Source organism: Coturnix japonica, chromosome 5, assembly GCF_001577835.2.
Source record: "Coturnix japonica isolate 7356 chromosome 5, Coturnix japonica 2.1, whole genome shotgun sequence".
NCBI lineage: Eukaryota > Metazoa > Chordata > Aves > Galliformes > Phasianidae > Coturnix > Coturnix japonica.
Window position 1 is genome coordinate 11,216,649 of NC_029520.1, and position 21,770 is coordinate 11,238,418.

At 38.0% G+C, this 21,770-nt stretch overlaps 1 protein-coding gene across 1 annotated transcript in view; it reads left to right on the top strand.

The window, feature by feature from the left end:
• The window catches only part of KCNQ1 (potassium voltage-gated channel subfamily Q member 1), a 321,556-nt gene that overhangs the window by 213,659 nt on the left and 86,127 nt on the right, over positions 1-21,770 (top strand). The window contains exons 12-15 of the mRNA XM_015863924.2: positions 806-881; positions 8,364-8,458; positions 8,989-9,035; positions 10,351-10,412. Coding sequence (XP_015719410.1) covers positions 806-881; positions 8,364-8,458; positions 8,989-9,035; positions 10,351-10,412 — 280 coding nt within the window. The remainder of the gene's footprint in view (positions 1-805; positions 882-8,363; positions 8,459-8,988; positions 9,036-10,350; positions 10,413-21,770) is intronic.

Sequence of the window (21,770 nt, forward strand, 5' to 3'; positions counted from 1 at the left end):
TTACTCCATGTAAATGCATGCAGTGGACAATGGGCCTGTTTTGAAAAGCTTTTGTCATTAAGGTAATGTTAAGAAAAAACTGTCCTTCTTACAAGCATTAAAAATTATGAAAGATGTCAAATAACTGTTCCTCTAATAAACAGGTTTCTTTCATACATACATTTCTTTCTGAAAAATAATATTGTAGGGTAGTATGAAAAGTTGTACCAATTGCAATTTGTTCTTTTTTAGTTCTCATTTTATGTTCATGAGATTACGTTTGCTTAAAGACCTTCAGAATTTCTCTGTATTTATGTACACTTCCAGTTCAGTTTTGGGATAAATGTGTATATTGAGGTTGCATTCATATCCGTGGGATCATTTGTATTGTTTAGCAGGCAACTACTTGAGAATCTTCAGTATTTTTAAAAATCATTTTTGAAAGCCAAATTATTTTCTTGAAGGGATGTGTTGTACAAGATATAGTGAAAGGGAAAGAAAAGCCTGAATTCTAATGTATATTAAAGCTATGCATGGCTGAATTGGGAAAGATGAGTCGAGGATTGCTTTGACATAAAGGTTAAGTGAACACTTCTTGCTGTGACATGTATGCAAACCTAACATGGGGCAGATAAAATCCTGTCTTTTATGGCATTCTTGGGAGGTGGGGAAGGTCAAAATAGTACTATGTTGTTCACACTGGATGAATTGCTACTCCTTACATTACACATCAACGTGTTGCTGAAGCACTTACTAACGGCTGCTGTTTCACCATTTGGAAGGAGATGCTCCTTCACCTCACTCACCTGCCTTGTTTTCCCCACAGGCTGCGAGAACATCACCGTGCTGCAATTAAAGTGATTCGAAGAATGCAGTATTTTGTGGCAAAGAAAAAGTTTCAGGTAAGTAGTGAACAGAAAGCTGCTTTTCCTAACAAGCCCTCTTATTCTCCTGCTTCATTGTTTCTTTTAGAAACTTTAAGAGACTGACACAATTCATTTCAGTAATGGACAGCTACACCCACTATTCTCTCCCTCCTTGAATAGAGTAGTTGTTTAGCAGCAGGCTAGTCAACTGTGGACACACTGAAAATAGGCTAAACTCCTGAAATGCTGTCTGAATTAAAATGTTATTTTCTGCTAATGGACTTGACCTCTAACCCTCCGTTATCACTGCCTCTTTCTCACAGTGCAAACATTCTCATATGTCTCCATTAGTTCTGAGCTGTATGTTACTGTCATGCTGAGTCAGTAGGATTAGAGATTAAAATACTACCTCAGCCTTGTTTCTGTCTTTTAGTCAATGATATTGAAGTCCTGATAAGAAACTGGGGTGGAAATTTGCTAGTGGGTTGGAAGGTTTCTTCATCCTTTTCACTTGACTCTAATGCATAGCTAGCACACCTCCTTCACAGCTTGTGACAATCTGTTCTCTTTACTCCTGTCACCCCTAACAAGAAACATTTCCAGCGTGTCTCTTCCCTTGCTGGGATATTGCAATACTTTGAGTGCTTTACAGTAACTAATTTACTTGGTTGCCTGGTCTGAGTAAGAATTTGTGACTGCAAACTTTCTATGAATGTGGTTTTGAAATCAATTTAGTTAATCTTGTAAAAGCACATGTGTCAACAGCCTTCAGCTTGATTTGAACCAGGTGAATATACATGTATGTAAGAAATATATAATTTGTCTTAAAATGATCTAATAAGGGATAGTCTCCATAGAACAGGCTTCACAGCTGAAACTGCAAAGAGGGGAGCTTAACTGCCCACATGCATACTCAAGCATAAACTCCACAATACTGTATAAAAGGGAGTGAAAAGCTTTCCCTTAATCTACACCAAAGTAGGGTTGTGATAAAGGAGGGATCCATTTTCCTTCAAATATATGAAGAGCACAACATTTAGGAAGAAAAAAAATGATAACAATTCATGGATGCATCATTTCCATAAAGCGCTACTTGCTTCTACTTCAAAGCCTGAATTCTGACTTCAGCTCCAAAATTTAGAACCATCACCTAAATTTTTTAATAATTTTCTTTTTGTATTCCCCAAAATTAGTGAGCCAATTTATAGCTAAGGTTGCCATATATTTCCCCAAGTTTCATTCACTTGTGGATAAAGTATCCAGACTAACTATTTAGGCTGAAATCTCCCATTATAGGGATTTTCATGATGGGAACACTTTCAGAAAGTTTCTGCTAGCAGATGTCACCTAATGTTTTTCTTAGACTAAAGTTAAGAAAGCCATGGAATCTGGCTTCTGGAAAGTAATTTTTGTAGTTATTTTGTTGAGAATGTTCTTATTGCTGGCTGGTCAGAACTTGTAAGTTGGAAAGGGTTGTGGCCCATTCCAGTGAAGTGTCCATTGCTATTCAAAGAAAAAACAGCACGAATGTGGCCAATTTCATTACACTTTAATTTATTCTTATTCTGCAAACTGATTGTGATTCTTTGGTCTGTGGTAATTACAGAATCATTGCTCCCATAAATTCAGAACATAAAATATTTGCCATGGCATTAGCAAAGCTATTTAGAAACAAGAAATCTACACATTACATGTCTACCTCCCAGGTGGTAATTGTCAAAAACAGATTTAGAAAATGCCTGAACAGTGCGTGCAACATTATCCACCTGGCAAATAAATGAAACTCCCCTGCGGCAGATGACTTGATAGAAGCTGAAAAAGCATTTCACTGAATAGAATGGGACTATTCAGTTCCTACTTGAAACTTGTTTGTATTCGGTGTCCCATTTACTAAGCTGGTTTCTCAGTTGTGCTCTCACTTTCTTACCTGCAAAAGACCTCTTCCTGGCTGTCTACAAAACCCGTCAACAAAGTTGTCTCTTACCCTTCTTTAGTAGTCTTTATGCTTCCTGAATTATTAATATGAGCTGTTAGTAATGAACTAAAAATCTAAGATAAAGTGAAATATCTGAAGTCACTACCGTGTTGAAATGTTATACTTCTGTTCCTGTTGGAAGCAGAGTTTTCCAATAGGGAGATACCTGATACTTCTCCATAATTTCTGAATACAAGGTCATGACCAAGCTTAAAAATTTGGAGAGCACCAAAAGTACAGTTTTCAAAAGCACCTAAGTAACCTAATGCACAAAGTCACCTTGAAATTCTAGCCACAAGGTGCTTTTGGAAATCTCTCCCATAATTAGGAGATAGATAACCACTCTTATTATTTTTTCCTCAAATGTATGTTGTAAATCTGCTTTGTTCTATTATGTGCTCATAAAATAATCATAAGAAATCACTTGGCACGTGTTGAGACATTTTAATAAGTATGCACTTTGCGTTAACCAGTCCTACGCAATACCTGAAAGGTAAAGTAGAATAGGCATTTTGAAAACTTTTATCTTTCAGAGGTCTACATAGAAGCTGTTTTCTGATGGATACTTGCCTTTGAAACTTTGTGTTTATGTAAAAAGTAGCTTCCTAACAGTAAAGTCAGATTTTTCCCTTATCTATTGAAAAAATAAATAAATAAATCTATATTTCAGCTACAGTTCATTGGACTGCTAATGTTTAAAGTAAGCTTGAATAGTTAATTGCAAGGTCAGCACTTAAAAGGAGAATTTTTAAGAGATGCCTTCAAAGTTTTTGGGAAAGGGAAGAATGAGAAGAAGGGAAGGAAGAGGAAAATTTTCCAAAATAGGTCTCAGCATGAACCCAGCATGCTTCTTAAACTGTACCAGCTGTTTGCAGGATATACCTGTATGTCTAATTTTGTGCAGATACGTGTTTTTAAAGACCTCAGTCAGTAACAAGTGGTGATGACAACACAAGGACAAATGTCACTTAGAAAGCAGGGACTTCCTGTTTAAAAAAAAAATAATACTAATTAAAAACAAATTGAAACTACACAAAGACATTTCAAAGGACGTGAAAAGTAACACTATGTGAAACATCACACATACAAATCATTTCCTTTTTAAACGAAGGGGAGAAATTTATGGTGTATTTTAAAGTCTGGGTCTGAATACAGCCCATATGATAATGCCTATATAGGAACCCAGCATAACATTTTGAAGAATTAATGCCTTTTTAATGGATGTGTTTATGCTCTTGTAAATGGGCTACAACACTTGCAAAGTCGGTGGGACTCATTCAGATTTTGTAGGAAAGATCTACTAGTAGTAAACACAAGTCTTGTGCGTCACTTAAGGTGAACAGCTCACTGTTATAGGGAAAACAGTACTTAAAATGTAATGGTTTTCTATGTTTTGTCCACCCATCCTACATAAAAGTGAATTTCACATGTCAGATCTAAATCAGGTACCCTCCCTTCTAGATTTGCTTTCTGAAAAACCATGGTTAGATATTTCCACTGTTTGAGTTCATGGGTGAATAACATTTGTTTTCCAATTAGGAAAGTTCCTAAGTGACTTGTGACTTATGCACATGGATACAATTGTGTTATCCACCAAGACCCAGAGACCAGGGATTTGATCTGATTTCCCATTGTCAACTATAAACATTTTTTTTACCCAGTTCCCTTCTGAAATATGCTTTTAATTTGTTTTGTGCTCTTCACCATGGCAAGTATTCTATACATAGAATAAACTAAAGATACAGCTTGGAGTTCCACCAATGACATGAGTAACCGTTGCCTGGTTTGTTATGATTTCACTGGAAAATCTTGCTTTTAGACACATCACCATATGAAATTTGTTTGTCACAGTATGAATCATGAGTTGTATGTGTGTAATCTTTCCTAATCTCCATACTGGGCTGTAGCAAACAATGTAGTTCAAAGTGCCCTTGTTTCAAAGGAACCCAGGCCCATTTTATTTGACTGTTACTTGGTTACATTTCCCAGAAATTCCCCTTGCAGGGATTCCCCTCTGCCTTGTCTGCCTCTTGGGAAAGTTCTCTCTGAATGCAGCTACAAGGGAACAGCAGCAGGCACTTGTACGCGTTTCTTATTTGATGCTGGCACTGGTTTTGTGTGCAAATTTTCATATATGATGAGAGAAAGCCTATCTCATTTAGGAAATTCTTTCCCATAAGTTAATTAGCAGAGGAATAAAGGAGAGGAAAGAAGCTAAGGAAACATGTGGGACTGGCTTGTACGTTTTTCTTCAATACTCGTTCATTGTCTGCTGTGGTTTTGTTTTCCTTTTACGAAACTAACAAATTCTGTTGTCAACATCAGCAGCATGAGTATTTTCTCTTGAAAATTCAGCTTTCACTATGAAGTAATTACAGAATAATCAGTACTAAATATCCCATCAGACTTGGAAAGTGAACTTCATTCATAAATTATGTTTACTCCGTATTTTCAGTTTTTGTTAAATGGTAAATGGAAGGCAGATAGTAACCTATTTAGAATTACTATCAGACTCCTGCTGCAGAGTGTGGAAGGCAGAATAAAGCTCTTCATGTTTCTTCCTGCTAAGGTGATTTTCTGAATCTGGAGGTTTTGAGCTGATCTTACAGATCTGTCTCTTGTTGATTTATCATTTGAAGATAATTCAAAATTAGGGTTTTTTGGGGGGTTAGTTCTTTGTTTTGACAGTACTACATTTACAATACTAGTCTGTGGACATGACTTCAGGCTTACGCCACTGTAGGGTTAGGCTTCTTTCTCTGTGGCTGTCGGTTATGATTGCAGTGTGTGTAAGCGCTTGGGTTTCCTGGGAATTCCTCTGTGTGCTCTTTGGTCAAATCAGTGAGTATCTCACATGAGCCCAAGGTTTGCAGTTGGTTTCTGACAGTCTGGCAGACTGAAATGCAATTTGCTTAATGAAGTGATATTTTACTCAAGAAGTAAATATATGAAGAGAGAGTTTTAAAGATGAAGTGCTGAACTCTAGCTTTTTAAGAGCAGGTGGAATAAGAGCAAAATGTAACAGGAGACTAACAAAAGCTATTATTTAGATGCAGAACAATTGATCTTCAGAGGATATGCAGATTTTGAAATTGCTTAAGGGAGTATCTGCCTTAAGACAACTGTTGGATGTCAAAAATAATTTAATTGTAAAATAGCTTGACTGCCATTCTAATCTGGTCCTTATCCAATATTTCATTTACCTGAACAAGGGAGTGTGATAAGCCAGAGATATTAAACTTGATAAGTAGGAAATTGTCCCCCTAAAAACATACAAAAAAGAATTTTCTTCAAGAGATAAAGTACACTGCAATGCATTTTTATAATAGGAAGTTTTTCTTGTATTTAACTGAAGACTGCACTGAAATTTTTAGTCCTGCTTTCTGGATGACTTCAGCTGATTGAGATGATGCTGAAGATGCTGAACTAGTAGGATTTCTTTAAACCTTGTACATTTTCTAAACAGTGATCATGAAACAGTCGAGTCCAACATTTGTAGCATAGGGAGAAAAAATGTCATCAGAGCTGGCACCTTGGATTTTAAGAGAGCAAACTTTAAGCTACTCAAGGAGCTAGTTAGCAGTGTCCCTGGGCAATTGACTGTGGAGTGTTTATGTTTAGGGGTCCGCGGGGAGCAACAACTCTCCATTTGGGGCCACCAAAATTGTAAGAGACTAGTTGCATCCAATGAGTGTTTGTAAGTCCATGGGGCCTGACAGGATTCACTTCAGAGCACTGAAGGAATTAGTAGATGTTAAAGCTGAACCTCTCTCAAAAGTTTACTGCAAGTCATGGGAGACTCTGCTGACTGGAAGCTAGCCAATGTTATACCCCTGTACAAGATAGGCATAAAAGAAGACTCAGGAAACAACAGACCTGTCAGTCTTAATTCAGTACCTGGAAAAGATACAAGAAAGATTGTGCTGGGTGCTACTGAAAGGCAATTAAAGAACAAAGCTATTATCAGGCATAGTCAACATGGGTTCATGAAGGGAAAGTCCTGCCTTAGTAATTTGATCTCCTTCTATGACAGGGTTACCTGCATAGATGAAGGGAAGGCAAAGGATGTAATCTTTCTAGATTTCAGGGAGGCCTTTGATATCATCCCCAGAATCCTTCTGGACAAACGTTCATACTGTGAGCTGAGCAGGTTCACGTTACTCTGGGTGATGAACTGGATGAAGGGCAGAGCTCAAAGAGCTGAAGTGAATGGGGCTACATCTGGCTGGTGGCTGGTCACTAGCAGTGTCTCCCACGGCTCAGTTCAAAGAATGGTTCTGTTCAACATTTCTGTCAGTGATCTGGATGCAGGAGTTGATTGCATCATCAGCAGATTTGCTGACATTACTAAACCAGGATGTGCTGTTGACTGTCTGGACAATCAGCAATGGCATGAAGTTCAACATACATAAATGTGAGTGCTGCACTTGGGACAGAATGACAACAGACACAGGCACAGATGGGAAGCTAGTGGCTGAAGAGCAGCTCAGCAGAAAGGGGCCTGAGGTGCTGGTGGCAGCAGTCTCATCATGAGCCAGAAATATGTCTTGACAGCCAAGAGAAAAAGCTGCTTTTTGGGGTGCACTGAATGCAGCATAGCCAGCCAATTAAAATATGTCATTCTCCTGCTATACTTAACATTGGTGTGGCTTTACCATGAATATTGCACCTTGAATGTTGTACTCTGTTGTACTCTATTCTAGCCTGTTCTGTTCTGTAATGTCAGGTGTTACCATTCAGTCTGATGGGTGAGGATTAGACCCTACTGTTCTCCTTCCCTCTGTTTTTCTGTTGTGTTAGAGCATCGTTGTTTCATTTTCTAACAGTAGAATTAAGGTACTTTGAGTTTATTACTACACTTTGACAGGTTCATTCAGTTACTTCCCAGTTAGTCTCAATATCTTTGCCTTTAATAATTCACAAAAGTATTTTTATTACTAATAGGATGGATTAAGATCTCCCCATACATGAAATACAAATTACAAACCCAGGGCTTTCTTCCTCATCATTTCTTGCTCCAGTCTTTACCTAGTATTTCCCAGTAGATTAGAAAGCTGAGCCAGGCTTTCTGCAGAAGGAAATCAGTCATGCACCTTCAACCAATACTGTGGTTTAAGGTTCACAGAGTATGAACTGAACTGAGAGCTCAGGCTGAGAATAATTGCTTGCACCTGCAAAATAGCTCTTTACTGGCTAATAGCTGATGAGTATAAAACTGATTTCCAGAAGATGCTCTTAAGTGACCACAAAGTTCTGAGCAAAGTAGCAGATATACTTTCTTGGCCTCAAGTTTAATGGATAATCTCCCAAAAGGTATGTAGACCTGCAATAACAAAAAGGTAGGTTCAATTGGAATTGTAATTATTCCACAATAAATATATGATTGTACAAGGGTCAAACTATCTCAAAATTTACTAAATTGTTAAATCGGTTTAGAAGAATTTACTTCTTGCTTTTGGGAAAAAAAATAAATACATACATTCATGTAGAGTATTTGTACATCTGTGTAGCTTAGTGATCTGTTTCTGATTTTTATTTTACAGCAAGCTAGGAAGCCATACGATGTCCGAGATGTTATTGAGCAGTATTCCCAGGGTCATCTCAACCTGATGGTGCGAATCAAGGAGTTACAGAGGAGGTAATGCTGTATTGGTAGGACTGTGCAATTGCAAAGAATACAAAAATGTAATTCAAATAAAGTGTTGTTTTTACAGAAGATGAAGAAGGCAAAGAGCTTAAAAATCTAATAACTGAGACTTACTGTTTTGGTTCTACTTGTATGCATTGCCTCAAACCAAGCTTACTCTGACTGTAGGCCATAATCCTTTGATGTGCTCATACAGATTGATATAACGTTATCTGTTCTTGTAGAATTACAGTTAAGAGCAAACAAAGAGACAACAGATGGGTGCTGTAAGTAGCTACAGTAGACCAAAGAATTGTGGAAACATTAATTCTGTTCATGTGGAAAAGCAGCAAAACTACGCTTTTGATAAAGAAAGCTAAAAACCATTCAAAGTCTAATGCAGGTTCTTTTACTGTACAAACCATAACTTTTTGAACTTCACATTGTTTGTTTGTGAAGAGGTTTCCTCCTATTCAGCTCCAGTAGGTGAAGATACCACTTCAGATTGATAAAAGCTAAAAGTGATTCTTCTCTGTTCACAGGTTGGATCAATCCATAGGGAAGCCATCTCTTTTTATCTCTGTCTCAGGTAAATTAATATGTCTCAGTTTTATTTTATGAAGATATAATTAGTGGAAAGTACTTTAAAAAATACTTTTGATTTTGTTGCAACAATTTTTAAAAGTTGTGACCTGAAGTTTATGTATCTACAATTTTTAATTATCAACACCTCTTCTTAATTAGATATTTAAAGCACCTGATGTCTTGGTTTCAGCTGAGGTGGAATTACTTTCTTCAGAGTGACTGGTATGATACTGTGTTTTGGTTCTAGGAGAAAAACTGTGTTGATAACAGGCTGATGTTTACAGTTGCTGCTAAGCGGTGCTGTAAAGCCAAGGCCATTCTCAGTGAAGGGCATAAGGAGCTGAGAGGAAATAGAATTAAGACAGTTGACTTAAGGTGGCCAAGGGGGTATCCTGTATTAGATGACACTGTGTGGAAGGAGCATTGAAAGTAGTGGGAGTTCTGACTCTTCTGCTGTGTAGAAGCTTAGCTGGGCATCAGTCAGAGAGTGGTGAGCAATTGCTTGTGTGTCACTTACTCATTGATATAGATACATTTGGTATAATCTATTGCCTTTTTTTCTTTTTTTTTTTTTAATTTTTCCCTCTTAGTAAATAGTTTCATCTCAATCCATGAGTTCTACTTTGTGGGTTTTTTTTTCCTTTTGATTTCTCACCCATCCCACTGGGAAGGAAGGGGTGTAGTGAGTGAACCTGACAGGTTAACCTACAACACCTACTTTCACTGTGTTTTTTAATATAATGACTGTAATCTCTCTGAGACTCATCCTGTTTCCAGTAAAATGGTGTATTATAGTTACAGAGTTCCTATGAAATCAATAATATTCATATATGTCTTTGTTATCTTTAAAAAGAAGGCAGAAAAGGAGCCCAAAGTATTAAGTTTATTTAGCAGAAACTGGTTAATCAAAACCCTGTTACTGTCATTTTCAAGTTTATTTTTCTGTACAGTATGTGGCAAGAAAAAAAGATTAAAACAATGTCCAATTGCATTGCCTATACTTATTTTTGTACATAGTGCCAAATTGTTTTTAAGTGGTAATTAAAATATTAACTAACTTGGGACCAGTTTTGATCTCCTGGGCTAAAGCTTAAAGCTAAGGCTGAAAGTACCTTGAACTTAAGGGTTGTTAAAAGCTGTGGCTTGGGCCTGCGCTATAAAAAGAAACAAAAAGCTGCTTTTCAGAAATAAAGCTACCAGCCTGGTAAAGGTGTTCAGTTACACTGCGTTGGTGGGCTACTTATACACACCCTTTTGTGGCCAATAGCAATTTTGTTGTAACACCATATATTAATTTGAAAATGTTTCTTGTTCCACAGAAAAAAGCAAAGATCGAGGGAATAACACAATTGGTGCCAGGCTGAACAGAGTGGAGGACAAGGTAAGCCTGAGGCTGGCAGTGAACAAATGTATGGTCTGTGACTGAACAGAGCTTTTTTCATAGGATGTGGGGAAAAGCTCAGCTTAAAATAGAGTTGAATGGCTTGCTCTTCCAGGTGATGGAGTGTAATTTCTGTTGTAGATTGCATTTTTGGTTCTTTCTTGTGCTCTTAACAGAATATGAAAAACAAAAACAGAGTTGTTTAATTGATTTTGGTCTCTTTGAGAACTTGCTTGGTTTTTTGATTTTTAATTGTATATACTGCACATGTCTCAATGCTCTACTTCCTTCCTCCACGATAGATAAAAGACTCTATTCCTTTAATACTTTCGTATATTACAGTCCCAAGATTTCCCTTTGATGGTTGCTCTGTTGTTTGTATAACTCCACCTACAATTCCTTAGAGAGTGTGAGAGCAAACCTTGTTCTGTCCTGGTTTTCATTCTCTGTGACAAACAGAGTTTCTCCTTTCAAGTGACTTGAAGTCAAAAAAAGTCAGACTTGTTCTGCAATTGCAAGTTAACGGTTAAGTGCTATGTAACCCCTTACTTCAATGCTGGCTCTGCTTGAAAGATTAGATGACAGGTAGAAATGATGTCATTGTTTTGAGGTAGAGAAGTAGAAAACAGGGCTGATTGACTTGTCTATGTTGCTATAAAGGAAAGAAAAGTAGAATTTGTTTAAATTATGTTGTGGAAAATAGCTTTCTGCTGCAACTGGCAGTGTGTGATGACCTCATGATGTCTTTGTTGTGAAAAAATATCTGGCAAATGTTCTGCAAACCAAAAGAGAGTTATGAGTGTGATAATAGCAATAGCAATCCAGATAGCAATGGATGCAAACTGATCCTCCCAAACTGTATTGTGTTGTGAGATATCCATTCTGCCATATACCTTTCTCTATAAATGCATGAGATAGACTTGAATGATAGAACACAAAAGTAAATTTCCACCTATCAGAAATGAATGGCATTTTGAAGGGAACAGGTGCCCTTTTGGTATATAGAGAAATACACATGAAGAGTGAAGAAGAAAACTGGAAACTATAGTGCATTTTGCACAGAGAAAAATCGCCGTGGTCTGCTTGCTTCAGTCTGTGGTCAGTAAGCATACTTAGAAATGAAAGCTCATTCCTGAAAGTTTGAGTTACATTTATTCATTTTATCTCCTTAATGTCAACTAGAAGTGTGGGACACGACAAAATGTGTCTTGTGGATTGTGATGAAGAACAATGACTTTTCAGTTTGGACAAACAATTCTCAGTTGACAGCTGAAATAGATTCTCAGTGGTGTTTGTAAAATCTCCAGCGAGCGTGAGAAAGCGTTGGTGTTGTGCTGCCTCAGAGATAATCTACTTGGGGTTATTAATTACTCTTTTTACAAGTAAATACATTGTGAATTTATGGTGACTGTTGTTTTATGCCTTGTAATGGGACTGTAAAATGCTCCCTGTTTAATTTTAGTATAGCTGGGTTAAATTTTAGCCTTGTTTTAAGTAACAGACCTCTCTTTGTAGTTGCATGAGGTCATCTGTGGTTTCAGAGTTGTATGTTATCTGACCTATACAGCTAGTCCTATCTGCAGGAATTTTATCTGAAAGTAGCTGAAAGGCTAAAAATAGAGAATTTCAGTTGGAGTCGACAAACAGCGGTGTGCATGTCAGCATGCTGGCACTGCTGAAATTACATTTTTACTGCAGCTGCAGGCAGCAGCCAGAGCTAGATTTTTGACCTCCGAGGCTGGCCTTCTCTATTCTGTGCGTGGGATGGTTTTATCACACAATTAAATCCTTCCCAAGCTGGGTGCTGCCTAAAAGATATCCAGGTGTATTTTAAACATTTTGCTACATTCCCTTTAGTTTTGAAATAGTTTTGAATCTTGGACTTCTGAAGGAGAGTTTTTCAGTAGTGCAGGCAGCGTCTAACTGCCATTGTGACTTTTGTGACTTTTCAGACATTTTAAAATCAGCTTTCTATATCTCAGGGTGATACAGTGGCCATCAGCAGCTCCCTGAGTCCTTTTCGGATCAGCCTAAGCCACCAACAGCGCTGATCCATGCCTACCTCTTCCTCTGAGCTTTGCCAAGAGTACAACACTGGGTGTAAACCATTTCCAATTACTGTGCACAAATACAAATTGTTTGTTCCAGCTTCCTCATGATGCTGTGCAGTCTTGAAAACATTTGAGTGCTTCTGTTTATGTGCATCTGCTGTCTGCACAGGATCTGTTATGCGCACATCACAGAGGCAGAACTGAATTTCATTTAAAGTCCATTCCTGTAGGCTTTTGTGGAGGTGGATTTTGAGTTGAGAGGCTTTCACAAATAAAGCTAATTCCACCTTCAGGAGCATGTAATTATGTTTCTGTGATATCATGTCACTTTTGCAAAGCTTTTCTATTTTTTGTAGTGGGACCAGCAGACATGCTCTAAAGCCTGGCATTACACAGGAGGCTACACTAGAAAGGGAAACTTTCAAAATATAATGCTCACACACACGTGAATAGACAGGAATTGTGATGCATTATGGCACAAATATGAACTTCCATGTATTGAAATCAGCAATATATGTGTGTGTGTGTATGTGTGTGTGTGTATATATATATATATACACACACACATTGTTTTGCCTTCTTTTAAATTTAGAACTGTACTTATCAGTGGGAGAGATGGAGGCTTTCAGTGAAAATAACAGTTCCATTTCCTTCTTTCTAAATCTCTGAAATCGTTGTATTGCTAGTAATATATTTTTATATATTACTGTATTTATTTATATATATTAATGTATATAATCTTCGAGGAAAATAAGTATCCTGTGAATATGCTGTTGTACATAGGATCTATTAATCTTGTGCACCATCTGGAACACTGGTCTTGCAGGATATGTTTTTTGTGATAGCATAATTGAAGATAGTTTCCTAATACATAAATGCCAGTGGGATGAATCAAGGTGGCAGGAACCTACTTGCAGACTCCTTCCTGTAGACTTCTTTTTTGTTTTGGCAAGCTGCTGTAAAAGTGCTGTTATGAATGTAACCAAAAGGGGTACAACCCGATATGCCTTGATGGGGGGAAAAGAAAAAGAAAAATCAAAATCCAGTCTGTAATCACAGCATATTTAGACTTCGCTACTGTTTTCTGTTAGTTAAAAAAGGCAGAAGTGTGAAGTGCTGTGTTCTTTTAAAAGCTTATTGCCAGAGCTGCGTGCTGGCAGCTGTAGGCAGTGGTTCTGCCCACTCCCCAGTCTGCTTGGGCAGCAGCCAGCTTTGGTCCAGAAGACATGAACTGCCTCTGTGAGGTGCCCAGACAGAGCTCCTAACTCTGCTAATGTAACAACCGTCCATGTCCGTGCATGTAGATACGCTTATCTGGTCCCTCAGAGAATGTAGCCAAGCAGGATTACAGCAACAAATCACTTTATTTGTGGTGACCAGCCTTGGCTTTTTTTTTTTTTTTCATCCTGAAACATCTGTGAATGACTATTCAGCCTACCCTCAAGAAACCTGGCCACTGCTGGCTTGCTACCAAAATCAAAATCAAAAGCAGTTTTCCAGATATGCACAGCTGTGTGAGCACACCACTGCTAATCCATATGCAGAGACCACTGCATGCCAGTGGTTTAATACAGGGTGTGCCCAGCAGCTCGATCCAGAAAAAAAAGTCCTCAATGCACTCAAGAACTTCTGTGTGCCATATTTCTTCATTTCGCTGCTTTAATTTTGTATTGACTGTAATTGACTATAATGCTATTTGGGATGATCTGTTCCTTCTGCTGTCCATTAATTTGGATATATCAGACTCAGTTTGCACTTTGCAGATAATCAGATGGCCTTAGTACATATTTGCCCTTGGGTAGTTCAGTTTTACACAAGGGCACAGTAGAAAATCATGCAGAGTACACAGTGATGGCAAAATTGATGGTTTCTGGGCTTTTAACAGTGTGTTGTACCTACATATCAGACTCCTGCAGATGCCAGTGAGCCCTGCTGGAGCAGGAGTAACACAATTTGGGTTTCCAAAAGAACTCGAAAAACAGATGCATCTATTTCTGAGCAGTGAAATTTGAACTCTATTCTCCAGTAAGTTGTTTTAAACTGGCACTTAAAGGTCTGCAATTATTTGGATACTTTTTAAAATTTGCCTTTGAAGAATGGTTACAGGAATCCAAAAGCAATTTTCTAGGTGTTCCCTTCTACATAGTTATAACTGCTCAGTAAGTGCAGTATTAATATCAATACTAACAAAGTTACCATTAACCTTTTATAAGGACAAGTAGCAACAGGACAAAGGGAAATGGTTTTAAACTGGAAGAGGGTAGATTTAGACTAGATATTAGGAAGAAACTATTGTGAAGGCAGTGAGACACTGGAACAGGTTGCCCAGGGGGAGGCTGTGATTGACCACTCCCTGGGAGTGTTCAAGGCCAGGCATCTATAACAAGGGATTGGAACTAGATGGCCAGGAGGTCCCTTCCAACCTAATCCATTCTATGATTAACATATCATAATACTGTTTTTCAATTACAGGGCACTTTAGGAGTGACAATATCTACAGCTCAATTTCAGGTTTTAGAGATTACTGTTTATATAGAAGGTGTGTGGTAACAAGATACAATACTTTTTACTGCAAGCCCAAAAGTGCAGCAGGATAATATTCCTTGCAAGCATATGCACATTTTACATGCTTGCATTTGGAAACATGAACCCTCTTACTAGTAGAAATCCAAAGTGCCACATGTAGAGGTTCAAGCATACAGTTGCATCACTGGACAAGGAGTCATTTCACTCTTTCAGATTTCCCGTGAATGCAGTTTGCACCACCTTTAAATTAATATAAAAACAAATCTGTCATGTGACAGTATCTACTGTAAAATAGAACAAATGCTACTGAGCTTCTTAAGTTGCCTGCTTGAAATCTGAACTGCTCTACAAAACCAAATGTGTCTGAAAGGAAGTTCTCTTGTTTCTGCTGTTCTTTGGAGTTCTGGTTGTGGTAATTTGGTTTTCTGTCTTCTTTCTACCATGCCCTTGATTGTTAGATGTATAGGTCCCATGTTCAGTAAAACTATAATTATATGATGTATATTTGGTGCAGTTTTCATGGTGAGTTCTGAGACTGGAACTTTAATAGATAAGTAAGTGCAAAGCTTTATCTGAGGTGGCTTTCATAAAGAGCTGGAAACCAATGGACTGCAATATTTACTTCTGGCTAGGTCATTTCCTATAGTCGTTTCACCAGAGCATTGATTCTATCCATAGCTGTATCACTTTGGCTGAAATCCTGTTAATTGTGATCCAGCTAATCAGAATAGTCACTGACATATCTTGGTCCTGCTGTGGATTTTCACTGGTTCAGCTCTTTCCTGCAATCAACTAATAGTTCCCTGTTGCAAAGAGTTTCATATCTAATCTGCAAGTACTGAGTTGAGTCAGTCATTTGCATGGATTTGAGATGTGCATTTCCATACAAATGAGAATGAAAGCCTTATTCACTCCTTGAGTGAATCTTAAAGCTGAGGTATTAATTGCTCATTACCATTCAGCTTTAAGGATACAACGCACTATCTTTTTTAGAATCTCAACTCTGGTAATTATGGTTTGCAGACATAGACTGCAGAGAAGTTAAAATTTAATGTGGTTGTTTACTTCATTTTCCTGCTCCTTGTTGTGGTGTCACTACATGATAACATGTAGCTGCAAGATTTTGTCCTAGAACCACGTCCTTTTCTATGCCAGCTTTGTGGGCCGATGCATTAAAGTGGGCCTTTCTTGTGGCTTAAGAATGTTCTGTTCTCTGCGTTTACAATCCTAACAGCGTACGTTAGGTAATTTTATGTTTTACTTAGGGAAGTATTATCTCACCCATCTCTTCTGGGTTCACAGGTGCCAGGTTTCATATTGACAGCTTGTTTACTGAGAAGAACTCGTAGCATGTGGCTTATCTCCCAATTTTCCACGAAGTAACTGCTTTACCTAACATCACCTTTGGTGCCGTTTTTGGCTACTTTTTTTATGCCATTGTGAAGTCTATGGGAGCAGTTACTGTGCTTCTCAGTGGAACATAAGAATAAGTGCATATTTGAAGGGCAAACTTCAACTGAAAAAAGAAAAAAAGACTTGACTGTTGGTGAATTCATTCACTCCAATAGAAAGGGACATTTTGGCTTTATTTGTAATTGAGTAATGAAGCTGAAAAAAAACAAAGAAGAACAATAATCTCCTGACGTTGTGGTCAGTGCTGTGAACTGACTGGTTAGAGCCTTTCGTGAGTGATAAATTGGAAGAACAGTGAGTGATAAAATTCAGAGTAGGTCTGCCATAGATAGACATTCAGCAGTTTACATGCTGAATGTGCTCTGGGCAGTTCAAGTATTGAACATTGGCAGCTTCTGCAGTAGACTTATGAGAATTGGCCTTTCCAATAACTAGAAAGAAATCTGAAAACTATGCTTTTAGAATGGAAATTTTAAATGATATGCAAAATCAGTAAAAGTCAAAACCACAGCCAAGCAGTCACTAATCTTGTATACAGTACTTGCAGTAATGCAGAAGTGCTAGTCTGGGGGATGCAGAATAATATTAAGAGGCATGTGGAAGATTAAGTATCCCTATTAATTTAGTCCTTAGTCTTTTTTCCAAATGCTGAGGCGCAGGCATATGGTAGCAATTGCAGTACTCCACTTTCTTACAGAGATTGCCCATTTTCTACAAACTGAACTACAACTAAACCCATCCCTCATTAATCTATCTCATTAGGCAGCCTTAAAATTTTACTGGCTTCTCTCTCACCAGTTTGATGATGTTTCAATGGGTAAGCAAAGAAAAACCCTTAAAGTTTGATTTCCAGTACTGGTACTGCAATGAAATACAAGTCCCAGATGTATGTGCTAAAAATGAAAACCAAAAATAATTACTCATATTGTTCACTGCTGACAGAAGCTTTGGTAGCCAAAGTAGAAACAAACAGAGAGAGAGACTGGGCAAAGTCATGGAGGAGGGCTCACTTGAGGATTATTAAACAGGATGTCTGTAGGTAAACTCCATCAAGCGCTTTGAACAAAAGTCAGTGGTGAGTTGGTAAACATGGAAAATCATGATTTTGTGTACGTACTTCCTTACGCTCTATTTTTAAGAAACTGCTACAAACTCTCTACAGGAAACAAGGTACTTGGGAGGGGTGAACTTTAGTCTTAGTTACTAAAGCCCCTTTTATCTTGTGTTGCTATACACAGATGCAATAGCTCTGATACAGTTGTGGTTATTCCTTGCAGAGCAGTCGTGATGCTTTGTTCTCTGTTTCTGAGGTGTCAGCCTCTGTATTACAGGCAATGGGATTATACTTTTAGAAAACAAACTTAAAAAAAAACCAACACCGAAACTAGTATCTGAATATAAAGACAGCCACAGACAGTGAGCAGTACTGCAGCCTAATGGGTGACAGCTCATACACCCTCACCTCTGTAAAATAAAGAAAAATGTGATATTAAGTTTACTCTAGAGAATGGTGACTGAAGGCAGTTACAGCTACCGTGTGGTAACTGCGAGAATTCACTAGCAGTGGTATATTCATAATAAGCTCTGCTCATTTGATCAGATGCAGTCATCCGTGATACATCTTTGAATATTATAAGTAGTGTTAAAAGTGAAAGAGGCAGAAGTAAAATACTATAAAAGAGTAGACCCTGTATCAGTGAGTTACTGTTGATTTTTACCCCAAATCTCTTCTGGGTGTAGACAGCTGTTGGGTAGTATGATACTGAAGGCAGAGAGTAAACTCCAAACACCCATGGATTTCTTCCCTATTTGGAGTCTGACTGATGATTTTTCAATTCATGCTGGCATGCTTGTGATCTATGTAACTACCTCATTGCCCATTAAGACAGAGTTTTAGTCCTCACATTGTGTAGTGTGTCCTATACAATCTAGACTTTTGGGGGGAAAGATTGAGCAGTGCAATAATGAATTCACAGTTGATAATCTTTTAAATATACTTCAGATTGGTTGCCTGCTTTGAGGTCAGCTGTTAGGGTTTGTATTTGGGTAGATATACAAGCGGATGTAAGGCCTGCAAATTAGATGACTCAATCGTTCTATTAAATCACATCAAGCCTGTCTTGTCTGCCGTTTCAAAGATAAGCCCAAGTAAGATTTGATTTGTAGTCTCCATCATTCTTGTGCAGAGTGTTCACATTTGATGTGGAATGGAAATGCGCAGGGAATATGCTGAGAGAGAATGAGGAATGGCTGTAAGGAGTAAGTACCCTGTGGGGCAAATCACAGAAAAGGGCTCAGTGTGAACAAGTGTGCACGAAGCGCTACATAGAAGACTTTTATTTGTTGTTCTTACAAGTTTAAAGAAAATAAATGACTGTAAGACATCTCTGTTTTAGGTGGTGGTGGTGGGTTTTTTTGTTTGTTTGTTTTTAAGTTCATTGTTGTGTCTGTGTTGCAGATGAGCAACAAAAACTGTTCTGACGTGTAAATGGCAAATTTGGGGGTTGATACAGAAGGATAAACTGCTGCTGAAGTTAGCTACGTCAAATTAATTTATTCCTTGTCAAAGATCTGTTATTGGAGTGATTTCAGTGGAGCTAAAATGTTTTATTTTCATTTGTCATTGAATACTGGGGAGGAAAGTGGATGGAGTTGAAAGGACTCCATTCAGGGTTTAGTCTGTTCAGACTGGAATCTTTTCAGCTGCTGGAAAAACTTCAGAGTATGGATAGATTTACTTCCTCTCCTACAGAGACACACCTCCTGTCACCTTACCTGCCCTCAGTCCTTCAGAATAATCACTGCTAAAGTCAAATGATCCTGTGTGGCTTAGGTTGTAGAGAGTGCAGGAGAAATCATTGTCTGACTCCTATTTAGAGCATCAGGAGTCAGAAGGGAGATAAGAAAAGTAATCAGTAAAAAGAATATAATCACACCTAGATCGATGTATATCCCTCCTAGAGCTCATCAACCAAGATGGCAAATAAATAATTTTCTCAAATCTTTTTCTGCTTTTTCACCTTACTTTCTCAAGCTGATACAGAACCACAATTCTTCTTTCAGTAAGAAAATTCAGAGAAGACCAAACTCAAAGTTCAGGACAAATATGATTACAATTTTTTTTATACTTCCTTGAAGTATCCCACTGCTTCAGCAGTTTGAGATGGGCTGTTTGAAACTCTGTCGTACATTCTCTTTCTAGTCTCAGTTAACTGATGCTACACCTGATCAAGTTCCCATGGGCAGCCAAGCAGTCCAAAGTGACAGTGTGATTGCCCTTGTATGGCATGGGTGTGTTGGTCTGATGAGGTGCCTCCCTGTAGTATGGACCTTAGATGTGGTACCTTCATTATGTTCATCAAAGCATTAAGGGCTCCTGCTGTGACAGACTAAATATACAAAATAGAGGATGGAAGGAAAAAAGAAAATATTGCTTCCCTCTTTTGCAGCTAAGGTACAGAAGTAACTTGCTCAAGAAAACACAGTGGCATCTGTGGCACAGACAGGAATTTAATTTAAACTGTGTCTGAGACTTCAACCACAAAAATCAGCATTCCTTTTTGTTATTGTGTTTAAATGCCCTTCTAGTTTTGGATAGTTATATTGGCCAGTGTGGTGTTTAATGTAATCGCAGTCCATTCATATTAAAACCATCTAATACTTGCGAACAACATACATAAAAACATAATCCAGACTAACGCAACCAATATAAGTTTACAGGGACTATTTCAGGCAGTAGATTTTAAATCATCTAGAAATCAATCTCCCAACATCATTTCCTAGCCCAGGAACCAAGGGGCAAAGAGGAGTGAATGTGTTTGTATGACAGAGAAACTGTTCTATGTACATGCTTGTCATATTTAAAACCTAGCAAATAATGTTAAATGTTATACTTACACAGTCAAGCAGAAAGAAATATTCAAGTGAGTTCAAATATTCACATAAGTTTCTTGAATCTTGAATTCAGCTCTGCTTACCCTTGAATCTTCAGCAACATCTGTTAATCTGGGGTCTATTTCAGTTTTTTTTTCTCTCTCTCTTCTTTAAACAGATGACTCCACTTAAATCAATGCTTCTTTTCCTTCAGACAGATAGAAGGTGGTTTACTTAGCATTGTGTGCATCTTTACCTGGTTAAGTCCTAATAGCCTTAATGTATGAAGGAAGCTGTGTAGTTAACAGCACTAAAGGCTTTAACAGACACTATACATAATAAACACTGCCCCTTGCCCAAGCCTAGAAAAGAGTGAATAACTACTTCTTGTCTTCAAACTGAAAATGTGTATGGCCTTCTAATTGCATTAAAACTCTACTTAGGAAAAAATAAATAAATAATTTGAGAGCAGAAATTATTTTTTCATATCTGTGTTTGTTCATACGTGTCTATCAATTCAAGTGTGGGTTGGCTCTTTGCCCTGCTTGAGCTGTCCTTTTTACATTTTATCATTTTATGATGGAGCCACCACTTATATGTGGTTTTCCCACTTCCCACTTGAGTTGTGTGCAGATTCTTTGACACTTCTTGATCTCTAACTGTGAGAGCTTCAATGTCCTGCCATAATTGGGTATATGAGTCTCAGTTTTGCCAATCTAAGTCAACATCAGCAGCAAAGATATATGACCTTGGCTTGATGATCATGTGCAATAATCCTGCCAAAAGAAGCAGTCGACCTTTCTCCAAAAAAGCAATAACCCAGGAATAAAGCATATTGTAGATGTTAGTTTGAGTGGGGATAGGCTCTTTGTTTCATCATAACTGAAGTTTTCTGGAACCATTCCTGTCATGCCATCAGTGTCTGTGATTGTGTGCTATGGTCATCGAGGACCATAGCACAAAGGAAGCCTTTATTCCACTACTACTAAATTCTAGAGAGCTTGAAATGCATAGTTCTACATGGAAACATTTTGAAAGGAATATGGTCAATATTTATTTATTTATTTATTTATTTCACTGAAGGAAACTGACAGCCACAATCATGAATCGTCTGCTTCTGTGTTTGCCTCATATCGCATGATGGAGATTTGGCCAGGCTCTGAGGTGAAATAATCGGTCTCACAGAAATGTTGCCAAATTGTCTCAGCAGAAGTGACTGGAGAGGAACACTGTGTCTATTCACCAGTGCAAAGGATCAGTGATTTTACTGTAGCACTATCCATATATATATATCCATATATATCCATATATATATATATATATATATATCCATCTAATACAGTGCACTGCAGGCATGCTGGCCCAGAGCCCAGAGACCCATCTAGCAGCATTTGGGTGACACTGCATCCAAGCAATGGCTTATTAGCTTGGGCATGATACGTTAAAAGGGTCCAGATGTTTCTGGTTTTAGCTTGGACAGCAATTGTTCAGCTAT